Source organism: Triticum urartu, chromosome 7A, assembly GCF_056163025.1.
Source record: "Triticum urartu cultivar PI428250 chromosome 7A, HENAU_Tu73, whole genome shotgun sequence".
NCBI lineage: Eukaryota > Viridiplantae > Streptophyta > Magnoliopsida > Poales > Poaceae > Triticum > Triticum urartu.
The window spans coordinates 130,291,901-130,306,869 of NC_141879.1; the positions used below are offsets into that span (position 1 = coordinate 130,291,901).

Here is a 14,969-nt window from a genome sequence, read left to right on the forward strand (position 1 = left end):
GCGCGGTCCGACGCAACGTCGTCGATAGCAATGATGATGCCCATACCGCCTGCACCCTGTCGTGTCGGCCTGGAGCAACTCGCCACTCCTCCGTGAGCTGGCACGGGGTAGCGAGTTGCTGAACCACGCGTTGGTCTGGGACGACAACTTACCTCGCCGGGCTAGGCGAGGGAGGTGGAGCAGTTAGCTGCCTCGCTCGTATCCGGCCGGCTCGGTTGGCCATCCAGTCCGCTTTTATGCTAAGCACTTCTCTTCCTGCTCATCGGATGCCATCGGAAGGGTGAAGAAAATGATGGAAGGAGGAGATGGGGAGCAGCGTAGTGGTGTGATTCTTGCCCCGCGTCTGACCTTGTCTAAATAGAGGGTGGACAGAAGGAGCTTGCTCGACGTTACATTTAATGTCGGCCCGCTCCTGAACGGACGTGTGCCCGGAGTAGGTTTCTCGGCTTTCACGTGGGTTTAATGGAGACGTTAGAATGTTGCGAGGAGGCGTCTTCAGCCAGGCATGCAGCGGGTGGCACCCTCGGCCGGCGCACCTATTCAATGATGGAGGTACTGAGAGGTCTCGTACACCCTGAGTCGTCTTCAATGTGGAGCGGGGCGCTCTATAGCGGCATGAATGCGGGCACCTGGCAATGGACGGGAAGTGCGCAGGAGAGAGAAGGGGTTTTGGGTGGGCCAGGACGGTCAGAAGCCGACATGGCAGCGGTACCGACTCCCGCAAAGCTCCCCATACTTGTTTTCGATTTGCAGGAGAAATTAAGTCCGAACCGTGTCACGGATCAAAATAGGCCCCGCGTTGGATGGCTTTCGCGGGCCGGACCGGTGGTGAGATTTTGTGCTAGTGCTGAGTGGATTTTGGGCAAAGACCCAATTGATCGATCCATTACTTTCATGTTTTACTTCCACCACAAGAAAATAGTCTGACATATGGGATATGCAATACCCATTAGTATCTTTATGTTGTCATACTTATCAATAGCGGAAGCATGGCTAGACTTGAGCTATCACTACTATCTAGCACTATAAACGAGATTACAATTTCTTGTAGTTTGCATTAATCATCTGAGATCCATTTACTTAGGAATATTGTAGCAAAGACGTAAATCTTTGGTGGGTTATAAAAAGAAAGAAGATTTTATCTAGCGCGATGTATATGTGTGAAACTTTAACTTAACGTAATGTTTTGGGGAGAAATATTTACTTTACCTGACTACGTACTATTTATTGAATATTGGCTATGTGGCTGTTTAGTTCTCACGAAAAACTCATCATCTGTATCTGGTCCGCTACTTATTTGTGTCAACATTGTCTATGCTTTTGTTTACTTTACATATTCATTATATATTGATTTCAATACAAAGCAGTACTCCCTCCGTCCCCATAATGTAAGAAGTTTCTTGACACTGGTGTAGTGTCAAAAAAGTCATACATCTCTCCTGGCTAAATTTGCAGTATTCTAGCATGACATGCGACAATGTCTTTGCATTAGCTCAATTGGATTAGCAGGGTTGATGTATGGAGGCATGGGAGACTGGACAGACGTGGGTTCTGGCTTTCGTCTATGGCCCTATAACAAGTTGTTGAGATAAGCTACCTCCGTGAAGTTACTACCAAACCATGCTATACATTCCTCTGTTCGTGCTGCTGATGCGACTTTCGACAAACGGAACACTTGAGGCACCTAAAGGAGTGTGAACATGTGAACCTTGGAGCGTAATTAAGTTGTACGTAGTGAACATTCTTCGGCTATGGCAAACAACGTTCGTTGATGGATCGTATGTGAAGAAATTTACTCCCCGCACATCCTTGATTTTCTACGACTATAAAGTACGTTAGACCCCACAATACGGATTATCATTTTACCAAATTTAATGATATTAAGCAGAATATCCATAAATTATGGCGGACCCATGGTGACCTGGAAGTAGGCTGTGAATTGGATTTTCTCTCAATGATGATAGACTTGGCAGCCTCACTGCTGCTAGTACAACTCCTCGTGAATGTTTTAAATAGCGGGCCATGGAAAATAGGGGTGAGCCTTCAAATCAACTACAGCGGGCTAAAACAAGCTATTTATGAAGGCGATCATTTAGCGGCACCCTGCTGAAAAGGTTATAGCGGGCTATAGCAGTGCTATAGCCGGCTATTTAAAACTATCTATAAACTTCTCGGAGCTCATCTTGAAGACCACACCGTCCGAGCCATCCATCTCTGCATCACGGGTTAATATATACCGCAGTTCGGTAGAATTTATAGAGACCTACTTGCCCAGGATTAGGAAAGAAACTAAGGGAGAGTGAGACATACTCACATATGTATCAATATTCTTGACTAAACTACCAACAGTTAAAGTCGCTTTAGTAATGTCATTGATGCAAATAGACCACTATCTTATGCTGTGCGCGCAGCAAGGATATGACTTGGACGGGGAGGCGTCGAGAAGAAACGTGCAGCACACATCACCATTGGAGCAACAATTGCAGAGTAACACCGCTCATGCTTCCGAACATCAAGTGGTTTCTTTGGAAGAGGCAGCTCTGTTTTCTGGCAAATTTCATGTGTTCTGGAAATGTGTGTTCCTCAGTTGCAAGTAGAGCACACCTCCATGTGGTTTTGAAACTTGTCGCAGAAGACGGGTTGGTCATACTACAACGAGAATTCAGAAGCATGAAGAACACATCAAGCCTAATTAATCAGTTTGCATTGTTTTCTAGCGCCTAATTTTTCTCCTCCACTAAGATAAACCTCTGAAAGCTAAAGTAGTACTCTGGCATGATGAAGAGATAAACAGTCTGACACATATCATCAGGTGTGTTTAGCCAATTTTTAACATGCTCCCTCTTACCCCCTCTTTTTACACGTGACGTAAGAAGGTAAGAGTTAATCTGATCACTGATTAATGAGATCAATGACTCAGATCTATTATATACTCTTACCTCTCGTGTGAAAAGAGGGGGTAAGAGGGAGCATGTTAAAACTGCTCGGTGTGTTTATGTAAGGGGATAATTCATGCCACGTGTATGCAGGCCGTGGCTCTGTATCAACATGCTCTATGCATGACCATTCGGCATCATCTGGGTATTATTTAACATAACACAAATAAAAGACAAAACTAGGCAGAATATGCAAAGCGAGGGCAGGTCCGCTGTTGCCCATGGCCCCGATGGACGAGCCTGACATAGTTACAACGGCAGGAGTGTAACGTGCCTGGTCGTGGTTGTGGCCGGAGATGCTCACTGGAACACCTCCCTCTTCTCTCTTTCTCTCGTTCTCTCACTCTCTGAATCTCAAGCCAAGAAGAACAGAGACAGGTAGTTTTTGTGCAGCGCAAGTTCTGCTACTTTTCGGTTTCTTTGATCCCTTTATTCAGCGATCCTAGTGGTGCCGTAATGCTCGCAACAAACTCCGTCGTGCCCGCGCCATCCCACGGGCGAAGTCGTGCAGCTGGCCTACTCCCTATCCGCACGGAGCACACAACGAGACGTGCCCTCATGCGCTAACTGAAAAACGGAAAAGACTGAAAAAGTCTGAATGTTTCTGAAACTACTGAAGAAACCTGAAGAAAACTAACACCTAGCATTATTTTCGCGCAGCTGAAATACCCAACAATCTCCCCCTAATTCAGGTGCGCCCCCTGACGTCGAGGATGCTGATCTTCTTGCACAGCTCCTGGAAACGAGTCCGCCCAAGTGCCTTGGTCAAGATGTCGGCCTTCTGATCGCTAGATCGGATGAACTCGACCATCACAGTACCCTTCTCGATATGATCACAAATGAAGTGGTATCTGAGGTCGATGTGTTTGCTCCTGTCGTGCAGAACAGGGTCCTTCCCAAGCGAGATAGCTGATTTGTTGTCAATGAAAATTTTAACTGCCTTCGTACCTTGGTTCAGCAGTTCTCCAAGCATGCGCGCCAGCCAAATCCCTTGGCAGGCCGCGGTTGAACCAGCAATGTATTCTGCCTCACAAGAGGAGAGCGCCACCACTCTTTGTTTCTGTGATTGCCAACTGATTGGACTGCCACCGAGGAAGAAGATTGCTCCAGAAGTGCTCTTCCTGTCATCCAGATCGCCGGCCATGTCAGAGTCGCTGAAACCCTCGAGCTCTAGGCGATCACCGCGGCGATAGGTGCAGCCGACAGTGAGCGTTCCAGCGATGTACCGGAGGATGTGCTTCACGGTGGCGAAATGCTCTGAAGTCGGCGTCTCCATGAAATGGCTTGTGAGGCCAACTGCATAGGTTATGTCAGGGCGTGTGTGTACCAGGTACCGAAGGCTACCGATGATACTCCTGTAGAGCGTGGCGTCAGCGAGTGGCGCTGAGCTCGCCTTGCTCAACTTGCAGTTTGGTTCAAGCGGCACATGGCTCTTGCAGCCGGCCATGCCCGCCTTGTCCAGCAGCTTCTCAGCGTAAGACGCCTGGTTGATAGTGATGCCGAGCGTGCTCCGGTGCACCTCGAGGCCGAGGTAGTATCTCAACAGTCCGAGGTCACTCATCTCGAACAGGTGCTTCATTTCTTCCTTGAAACGACGCAGCTCCTGTAGGTTTGCTCCGGTGATGACCAAATCATCCACATAGACACCGACGAGCAGCTGAGATGCTCCGGTGCCGCGCATGTACACAGCATGCTCAGTCCTGCTGCGAGTGAAGCCCAGTGATGCGAGGCTGCTATCCAGTTTGGAGTTCCATGCGCGCGGAGCTTGCCGGAGACCATACAGCGCCTTCTCTAGCTTGTACACCTTCTCCTCCTCGCCCCGCCGTGCAAAACCAGGGGCTGCGCCACATACACCACCTCTTCAAGAGTGCTGTTCAGGAAAGCCGGTTTCACGTCCATATGGTGCACTTCCCATCCTCGGTGTGCGGCAATGGCCAGGAGTACGCGCACGGACTCCAGGCGTGCAACCGGCGCGAAAACCTCTTCAAAATCCACGCCGGGCCGCTGGACGTACCCTTTCGCCACCAGTCTGGCCTTGTGCTTGACGACGGTGCCGGCGGCGTCCTTCTTCAGCTTAAACACCCATTTTAAACCAATGGGCTTCTCTCCGGGAGGAAGATCCACGAGCGTCCATGTATTGTTGATGTGAATCGCCTGCAGCTCATCCATCATGGCGCCCGCCACTGCTCATGTGGAGCCGCCTCGGCGAAGTTTCCGGGCTCTCCGCCGGCCATGAGGTGCAGCACCTCCTCATCACGGTCCTTGTCAGGTTGCAGTGGAACCCCCCACGCGTACCAAGGATCTCATACATCATCCGGTAGCGATGCGGTGCGTCTGGGTCGTCATCGTTGTCAAAGAGGTCAGGGCGCTCCGCCGGCGGCGACACGAACACCGGGCCGCCATTCGGAGTAGCAGGAGTCCCACCAGTGTCACCCGCCATGGTGGCCGGAGAAGGAGTCCTCAAGCCTCCTCCGGATGCGCTGGTAGTGTCCGTGTCAGCCAATCCTGGGGACGCGGCTCGCATGCCCGACGCCCCAGTCGTGTCCACCGGCGCGCTGTCGCTGGCCCGCTCGTACACAGGGTAGTGCACAACGAAAGAGCCAGCCGACGCGCCTGTAGGCTCTTTGCTCCAGTCCCAGCTCGCCTCCTCGTCGAAGACGATGTCGCGGCTCACGTGGACGCGCTTCGACACAGGGTCGTAAACGCGGTACGCCTTGCTGCCCTGTTCATACCCGATGAACACCATGGGAGTGCTTCGGTCCTCCAGCTTCTTCAGATGAGGCCGTGCTATTTTGACATGAGCAATGCATCCAAATACATGAAGGAAATGCACGTCTGGTTTCCTACCGAACCAGGCCTCGAAAGGTGTCATGCCGTCGACGCTGCGGGTGAAGCTGCGGTTCAGCACGAACAACGTCGTGGTCACCGCCTCCCCCTAGAAGAACGCCGGCATGTTCTTGGCCTTCATCATGCTCCAAGCCATCGCCACCACCGCCTGGTTGCGACGCTCCACCACACCATTCTGTTGTGGTGTGTAGGGCGCCATCAGGTGGCGCTGGACGCAGTGGTCGGCGAAGTGCGCGGCGACAGCGTTGGACGTGAACTCGCCACCGCGATCGGTGCGCAGCGTGCGGCCTGCCTCCCCCTCAGCGCTAGCTTGGAAGCGCTTCAGAGCAGCCACTGTCTCATCCTTCGAGGTGAGGAGGACCAGCCACATGTAGCGGCTGCAGTCGTCGACCAGCAGGAGAAAATGATGCCGGCCGCTGGGAGTCGCCGGCGCGATGGGACCGCACAGGTCACCATGTACTAGCTCGAGCTGCTTCTCAGCTCTGTACTTGGCCTTCTGGGGGAACGGGATGCGCCGCTGCTTGCCGGCGAGGCACGCTTCGCAGAGCTCGCCGGTGTGCTCTATGAGAGGAAGGCCACGAACGAGTCCGCCGCGCGCCATCCGTTGGATCGCCTCGAAGTGTAGGTGACCCAGGCGGCCATGCCACTTCCAGGCCTCGCCGTCATGACGCAGCGACATACACGCAGGAGGTACAGGGGTCATGTCCAATTTGTACAAGCGATTAGACGCACGGTGTACCTTTACCAGGAGCTTCTGGCGTGGATCGAAGATCGTCATGTTCCCGTCGCGGAGACGGATGTCGCAGCCGAGCTCGTCCAGCTGCCCCAGGCTCACCACGCTGCTCTTCAGGCGTGGGATGTAGTAGACGTCAGTGAGGGCGCGCTGCACGCCGCCATCCACCTTGAACGCGATCGTCCCGCGTCCTCGGATCTGCACCACCGAGCCGTCGCCGAAACGCACAGTGTCGGTGATGCTCTCATCCAGCTCGGCGAAGATGCTGCGATCCCCGGTCATATGGTTCGAGGCACCCGTGTCCAGGAACCAAGTGGTCTCCCGCAGCGCGTCGACGGCGCCGGGAGTGATCTCCGCCTGCTGCTCGTTGAGGAAGACGGGGAGCGAGGCCCTTGCCTCCCCCGTGGCCAAGGCCCCTGCCATGGCGGTGGAGACAGGGCCTGGTGTAGGAGAGTCGAGGCCCGCTGCCGTGACCACAGAGGCCTCCGCCATGGTCATCCCCACCATCTCCATCAGGAGGAACGCCAGGTCCGCGTCCTCGTCCGCCTGCACCAGGTGAGCTTCCTCGCGCTTCTTCTTCCTGCAGTCACGGGCCCAGTGCCCTTTGATGCCGCAGTAGCGGCACGTGTCCTTGTCTCCGCCGCTCTTGTCGACGTTGTCAGTACCGCGCCCGCCCCGCGGACCTCCGCGGCCGCCGCCGCGGCGTCCACCGCGACCACGCCCGCCACCGCGTCGGTTGTTTCCTCGCCCACCGGAGGACGATTCACCGTCCCCCTGAGTCGAGCACTTTCGTGCGTCCCACTCCTCGGTGAGAAGCAGGCGGCCGCCGGATTGAGACTCGGCGGCGTTTTCGCTGATCCGATCTTGCACGACGCGGAGGCGACCAGTGACCTCGTCCAGGGATAGGGTGCTCACGTCGAGGAGAGTCTCGATTGCGATGGCGACCTGCGCGTACTGTTGAGGGACAATGCGCAGGAACTTGGCAACCATGCTGGACTCCTGGACGTTATCGCCGAGGGAGCACAGGTTCGCGGCGAGGGTGGAGATGCGCATCGAGAAGTCGTCGATCGTCTCCCTAGAGCGGAACGAGATGCTCTCGAACTCGCGCCGCAGTCGCTGTGCGTTTGCCTCTCGCACCCGAGAGGCTCCCATGCGCTGGGACGCGATCGCCTCCCACGCCTCCTTGGCGTTGGCCTTGGCGCCGATCGGACTCACCATGTCTGCCGGGAGGCCGCGCAAGATCGCGGCCATGGCCTTGCGCTCATCACGAAAAGGTGCATCGCCGGTTTCCACGGCAGCCCACCAGCCCTCGGCCTGCAGGTTTGCCTTCATGAGCAGAGCCCATTCTGCATAGTTGGTGCGCGTCAATGTAGGGTAGACTCCGGCGGAGCTCGTCTCCCGGATCACTTGCTGGTGCACCACCATCTCGCCGGTGCAGCGAGTCCTGCTCCTGCCCCGGGCTGGCGACACTGCTCTCCTGCGCGGAGGAGTCTCCGAGCCCTGCCGGGCGTTCGATCCGTCGCCACCAGACGACATGATCCCGAAGATGACCTGGCTCTGATGCCAAGTGTGGCCGGAGATGCTCGCCGGAACACCTCCCTCTTCTCTCTTTCTCTCGTTCTCTCACTCTCTGAATCTCAAGCGAAGAAAAACAGAGACAGGTAGTTTTTGTGCAGCGCAAGTTCTGCTGCTTTTCGGTTTCTTTGATCCCTTTATTCAGCGATCCTAGTGGTGCCGTAATGCTCGCAACAAACTCCATCGTGCCCGCGCCATCCCACGGGCGAAGTCGTGCAGCTGGCCTACTCCCTATCCTCACGGAGCACACAACGAGACGTGCCCTCATGCGCTAACTGAAAAACGGAAAAGACTGAAAAAGTCTGAATGTTTCTGAAACTACTGAAGAAACTTGAAGAAAACTGACACCTAGTGTTATTTTCGCGCAACTGAAATACCCAACAGCGGTGGATCTAGAAGGGGGAGGAAGGGGAACAGGAGCAGGTAGAAGGAGGAAGAAAGGGGATCGATAGATAGGAGGAGTTTCAGGAGATCAGCTCCCGTTCAAGTCGTATTACATTTCATAACCCCACACACACACACCACTCGCTAGCCTATAAAGGCCGCCTCGCCGCGCTGGCTGTTCTGGACCAATCACCGTCTAGTATCGCGTCACCACCTGCTGAGCTGGCCTCTTCATGGGTCGTCCTGGCTGACCGTGGGGTCAACCCGCTCCTAGGGCCTGTCGGTCAGGTGTTGGGGTGGTGCAGTCCTAACAAGGAGGGATATGTTCGTTTGTGTTAAGGATTAATTAAATCCTAATAATCAATGCTTAGGTCGGTTGTTTAGTTTAGCAACCGCCAGTTATCGACTTTGTAATTACCGCCTCTGTACATGGGTATAAATACTCTATTCTTCAGTCAATGCAATCACTATTCAATCATTTGTTCCCCTCTCTCTCGTTTTATTTTTACACGTTATCAGTGTTAAGAAATAAAACATGTGATCAATTATATGGGAGGGATGCCTCCCAGAAGGTGTCTGTTGGGGAAGAGGTGTCTCCCCAACACACCCCTTCAGCCTGTATATGAGTGGGTCTCACACATTGCAATAGACTAAGAGAATCATTTGTGTCTCTTCTTTGTCTCCTTTACTTTAATATTACAACACGTTATCAGCACGTAGTCTCTGCCTAGAGAGTAATTCGGCCAAGAAAACATCGGTTACACGCAATGGAGAAGCGCACTTCCGTGCGAGACAAAGCAGTGACCATCACGAAGATGAGGCACGAGATCCAGATGGCCATCGCGGCGGCAGCAACAGCACGCGATGTAACAGTTGGCTGCGCAGGCACATGCAGCGGCAGCACCATGGAGCATGCATGCATCCGTGTACAAGAGATTAATCATAGAGTGTTAATTTCGTTTGTCTTCTTGTGATTAAGAAACATGGAGTAAGAAGAATCTGATCAATTGTCTTTTCCTGCGAGAATTGCCTCACCAAATCGTCCAAGAAGAGGCCGGCCCGAGAGCATTTGGCGCAGTCGGAAAATCGATTGCCTTGGCAACATGAACAGCACGAGCAAGTCATTCGTTGACATGCATGGATAGATGCACTGTTCAGGACAAAAACCGATCTAGACATTGTCTACTTCATTTTGCCTTCTCATGATCAATAAATGATCTATATCAATCGACTCTGTTTCCTGTACGTACATGCAGATTTCTTCTTCCGAGCGCATGCACGGGAAGAAGTGGATGGATCGAACACCAAAGAGAAAGAGGGAGAACTCGAAATGAGCGCTGTTCTTGGGAAAGTACTAGGAGTTCTAGTCCTCGACGACGACTCTAAGCGGTGAGATTTCATCCTTGATTCCGCGGGGCGCTTCTACATTACGGAGGCAGTGCCCAACATGCGCAGCGGCCTCGACCCCATTGCTGGTGTTTCCAGCGACGGCGGTCCAAAAGATTGGCGGCGCGGCATGCTTCTCCAGCCCAGGGACGTTGGTAGACCAGGGAACCATCCCCTAGGGTACCGACACACTCCAGCGCGTGAGCGTGCAGCCATGCCGCGCGGCAGCACGCAGCCGTCAAAGCTTGGTGGAGGCGGCGTCCCAGGTGTGCACGCGGCCGCAACCCCGGCGGGTGATGTCCAGTCGGACTGGGCGCGATGGTGACTAGAATGTGGTCCCGGCGAATAGCATGGCCTGGCACCGGCGGCGAAGGCTCTCGGCTCCCGTCTCCGAGAGGCGCTGCCGCCAATGGCGGTAGCGGCCACCGGCCCTATGTGCGGGACTGTCTGGTCCTTGGCCTAGAGGCGGCGTAGGCGTCGCGTGAATCTCGACCGGCGACGACCGGCGACGACCCCCGACCACGGCGGCGCACGGGAACCAGCGGCTGCAGACGGCGGTTAATTCCCTAAGGGAATTAGTAACCGCACGAGAAAGAGAAGGGAGAAAATCCTATCTCTTTGGTGATTTTGTAAATCAGCCATTGGATTATTTGTTAATCCTGGAAAAGTCCCTGCTTTCTCTGATTTAAGGCATATATGCTTATCAGATCTTGCGTTTTAGCCCCTTGGCTTTAGCACTTTGATAATTAGATTATTGTTATTTGCATGTTAAGCCATGGGCTTCAGAGCAAATATGCAAGGTAGACCATTGGTAAATTGCATAATAATGATTATGCATAATTTATGTCATGTAAAATGACTGTTTGAGGCCCTCAAGTCCTCATATGTGTTGCATAAGTATGTTTATACTTCTGCATTTATTTGTATTACATGAGTAATACTGTTGCAAAGCAATATGTTAATTCCATGATTCGCATAGAATATGGAATTTGCTTGCAAGTTTGGAAACATGAGGTAGTGAAGTGTATGACACTGCCTGACTATGTCAAATTCATATTTGTCACAAGGAATCGACAAATGGTGCCTACTGCTTAATTGCAGGTTATCCAATGTTATTGTGAGGTCTATATTATGTCATTATGACATAATGACTACCTTTAGTTTTACACACAACTTATGGATTGCATTATGGCAACAAAATAATTTCGTTCACAACTGTAAGATCTACACCACCATGTGGTCATTACTTTCAATGTGTTTTTAATTAACACAGAGTTGTGAGAAGCTCCATAAGAGTGAGATCTACACTACTTAGTGATTATCTCTATGTGTTCAAAGTAAAAGTGAAGGCACAAAACTCATGACATAGCCATTATGAGGCCTACACTGTTGGTGCCTACCTTCATGATGTTTTTCCAATTACTTGTCAATTCTATAGCATTTGTCATTGCTTGTGACTGTAGTGTCACATACTCCACCAGGAGATGAATCCAAGGCACTGGTGACTATGCTGCATATTATGCTGTGAAGAGAATTATGCAAAAACACTTGCATATTTTTTGGTGATTACCTTCCATGCATACACAACTTATGAGACGCCATCATAGCTATGAATTAAGTTTATGCACAACTGAGAGGTTTACGCCATTTTATGGTGATTACCTTCATGTGTTATAAATAACATAAGGTTATGGAGGCTATGATCAATGGGAACTGTCCATAAGAGTGAGGCACCACTAGGTGGTCGACTACCTCTATGTGTTTTAAGGAAATTAAAGGTTTGTCCCTTTTGAGGTGACTACCTTTACTTGGAAGATCCACACCACACTGTGGTGTTCTTCTGGAAGGCTTGCCCTATGGGTCACTAAGAATCACCATCACCATGATTATGCCTAGCCATAGTATTTTCATCTTAATGAATTTATTAAAGGTAAATTAATGCATGAGCATTTCATGCAACATATGGCTGACCTTTTTCGAAAGGAATGTGATGAGATGACATCAGGTGAGAGTAATTATTTAAAGATGGGTCACAGATATGAATGACTTGTCGAGGCTTGTTACCACAGAAACTCCACCTGCAGAGAATGTCATGGCTATTTATAAATAGCTAAGAATATGCATATTTGCATATCTATGTGTCATCACAATGACTCGGTTCTCAAACTGAGTATGTAATGGATGATGAATATCCATTTTCCCTTTGAGCCTTCATTGAGGCGAGATATACTGTTATAAGCATCATATGAATGATTATTCATTCGTAGTCAGGACTTCGAGTCCGTTGAGCCTTATAATTCTGTTGTCTATAAATCAACACTATGTTGAGATTATGTGATAAAGCGACTCCAGATGCATATCTGACTATAAGTCCTTACTGCACTTTACGTTCTCCGAGGATGGTAAACAGAAATATCATCTTTGTTTTCGGTTTGCAATGCCTGAAATTCATGCTAGTGCTCTTAGTACTAAGAAATAGTGGTTAGAGAACCACAGGAGTTGAATGTAAAATGAAGGAAAAATGACAAGCAGAAATGGAGTGTATATCTCAAAAGGGAATGGATCATTTAATCTAAATGATCATAATGACAACTTTCAAGTTTGTCAAAGTGGTGATTGTACGAAATGTCGTACCAATGATTCCCAATTGGTCAAGTATTGGGTTCAATCATGTCACCGACTCACTAGAGGAAAATGATTTTAATGGGATATATTTGAAGTTCTACTTCAAAAGGAAACAACCGGAAAATGTCCTGGCATGGTAGAAGGTGAATGGACTCCTCTATATTGATGATATGCGTGTGGAATGATATTCCAAAGATATTTTGGAGATCTTGTGTAGTCTCCTAGTTATCCCTAAATATCATTAGCCTATAATTCCACTACTACATATAGTATAAATTGCAACATCTTGCCCCTCGGACATGATAGTTGAGATAATTGAGTGTATGAATCAATTCATACTCAATCTTGTTGCATACACAATAATTTTTCCTTCTTTATCATCATGGTACTGGATGGTTAGAGAAATTATTGTCAATGCTGTTGGCCATAACTTGACAAGTTGCAATATTCCCAACAATCATCAAATTCTGTTGGTCTTAGATGTGTATCATTCATACAAAACCATGTGTTTACTGAATTAATTGCTCAAATCGACGAATTTAGAGCAAATTATCCTAACATGGGATAATTCCATTGGAATGCAAATGTCGTTGAAGTTGATTCACGAGCATTCAATGGTTATATTCAGTATATAGTACATAACCAGAATGGTTTGGCTTGATCTCTTATGAAAGAGATTCGATATTGCTTTTCGAATGTTGTAGAATTGTGATTTACCAACATTTTGTTGATGGTAACATGCGGTCTCACACTCCGCATATTTGGTCTAAATAAGATCAAATGATACTACACCCCCTTGCAGTTTGTACGTGGAAATAAGTGAAGTATTTCCCATCTAAGGTAATTCGGTTGCATACCGATATCACCACCCCAACGTACATCATGGGCCTTCACATACAGTTGGGATCTATGTGAGGAATAATTGTGGTATGTTCGTTAATCCGCCGAATACCTTAACCCTACAAAGGGAGTTATTTGCAGCCCATATGCTGATTGCTTTTGCAATAAGAACATTTTTTGGCATTAGGGTGAGATGAGCACCACAGAGAATGCCAGGAAATGGATAAGAAATGTCGTAGACATTTTGTCCATGTACTTCAGAATTTGAAGTATAGGTTCAGGTTATGAGAAATTTGCAGCATATTGCAAATAATCTGCCAAGTATATTTACTGATGACAAAGGTGTCACTATGGTCAAGTACCAGAACGAGTGGAGGTACCTAATAAACCACTCGTCTCCCTAGATGAGAGCAAGAGGGGGAGAATTCTGGTCGCATGAGATTAAGTTCTCATATGTTTCAGCGGAAACAGAGGAGATTGACCCCTCGATTAGTAAATATGACTCAACCTCGGGTTGACTGACACCTGAGGGATGCGCGGCATCCAAAGTCCAACACATATGTGCACACATTTTTTAGGTGTTGGGACTTCGAAACACCTTGACTCCGTTGTTATGGGAAATCACAAGGAGTTAAGATGTGTAATAAGAATTCCACAATGATATTGATTCAGGAGAATCATATATGAGAAAGTCTACATATGTCGACATAGAATTCTTCTCGAGAATTGCTATAATCCTTTTGGGCCCTGAACCAAATCCATGGAGAGTGTTGTTGCACTTATATTGGTTCAAATGAAAGAAAGCAATTATGGAAGAGTGGCACTCGCTCATCAAAAGAGAGGTATTTACCATTGTAAAACTTGCTCCTCATAAGTATCTTCCAGAGGGAAGAGAAGTGAATTTTCGTCTGAAAACGAAAATAAATGAGGTGGTGAGAAAGCGAGGCTTGTAGCAAAAGGGTTTTTCGCAGAGACCTAACATCGGTTACGATGTAGCATACCTTCTTGGTATGAGTGGAATTATGTTTCGATACTGAATGTTAATGGCAGTATAGATCCATACGGTTGATGTATGTAATGTCTACATACTCCCATGGGTTAATTAGTTTGGATGTATATATTGAAGTCATTGAATGACTTAATATTCTGAATCCAAAGGTAAATCGCAACATGCACGTGTGGAACTTCTGAAGTCATTCTATGACTTGAAGTAGTCGGAGAATTGTGTGGTGCAACCGACTAAGTGAGTTATTCCTTGACAAGGATTACTCTCATACTAGTGATTGTTGACATGTATTCATGAAGAAATCCTGGATTGGATTTTACATCACCTTAATTTGTGGTGTCGATAATCTTATCATCAACATCTATATAAGACATGAAATACCCACAATCATGTTAAGACGGATATTTGGGTTAAACCAAATTATGCTAAGTTTATGACTTGAGCATATCCCCCTAAGATATCAGTCTTTATATATCCAGAAGTATTGGAGAAGTTTAATATGGATATATTATATCAAAGACACATGTGGTCATATTATACCTAATATAGGATGCAAATCCTTGAGACATAGGGGAGATGGTGAAGTGATAGTGGAGCATGAATTGCCATATCTAAATATCATCGAAGCACTCATATA

General features: G+C 48.9%; 1 protein-coding gene across 1 annotated transcript; it reads right to left on the reverse strand.

The window, feature by feature from the left end:
• Window positions 1-5,871: 5,871 nt before the first annotated feature.
• LOC147958501 (uncharacterized) lies at window positions 5,872-8,052 on the reverse strand. Its single transcript, XM_087532167.1, has one exon. The coding sequence runs from the start codon at window positions 8,050-8,052 to the stop codon at window positions 5,872-5,874; it is 2,181 nt and encodes a 726-aa protein (XP_087388293.1).
• Between the last annotated feature and the right edge of the window lie 6,917 nt (window positions 8,053-14,969).

Coding starts and splice junctions, on each gene's coding strand:
- LOC147958501 (XM_087532167.1), bottom strand. CDS start 8,052: ATGTCGTCTGGTGGCGACGGATCGAACGCCCGGCAGGGCTCGGAGACT.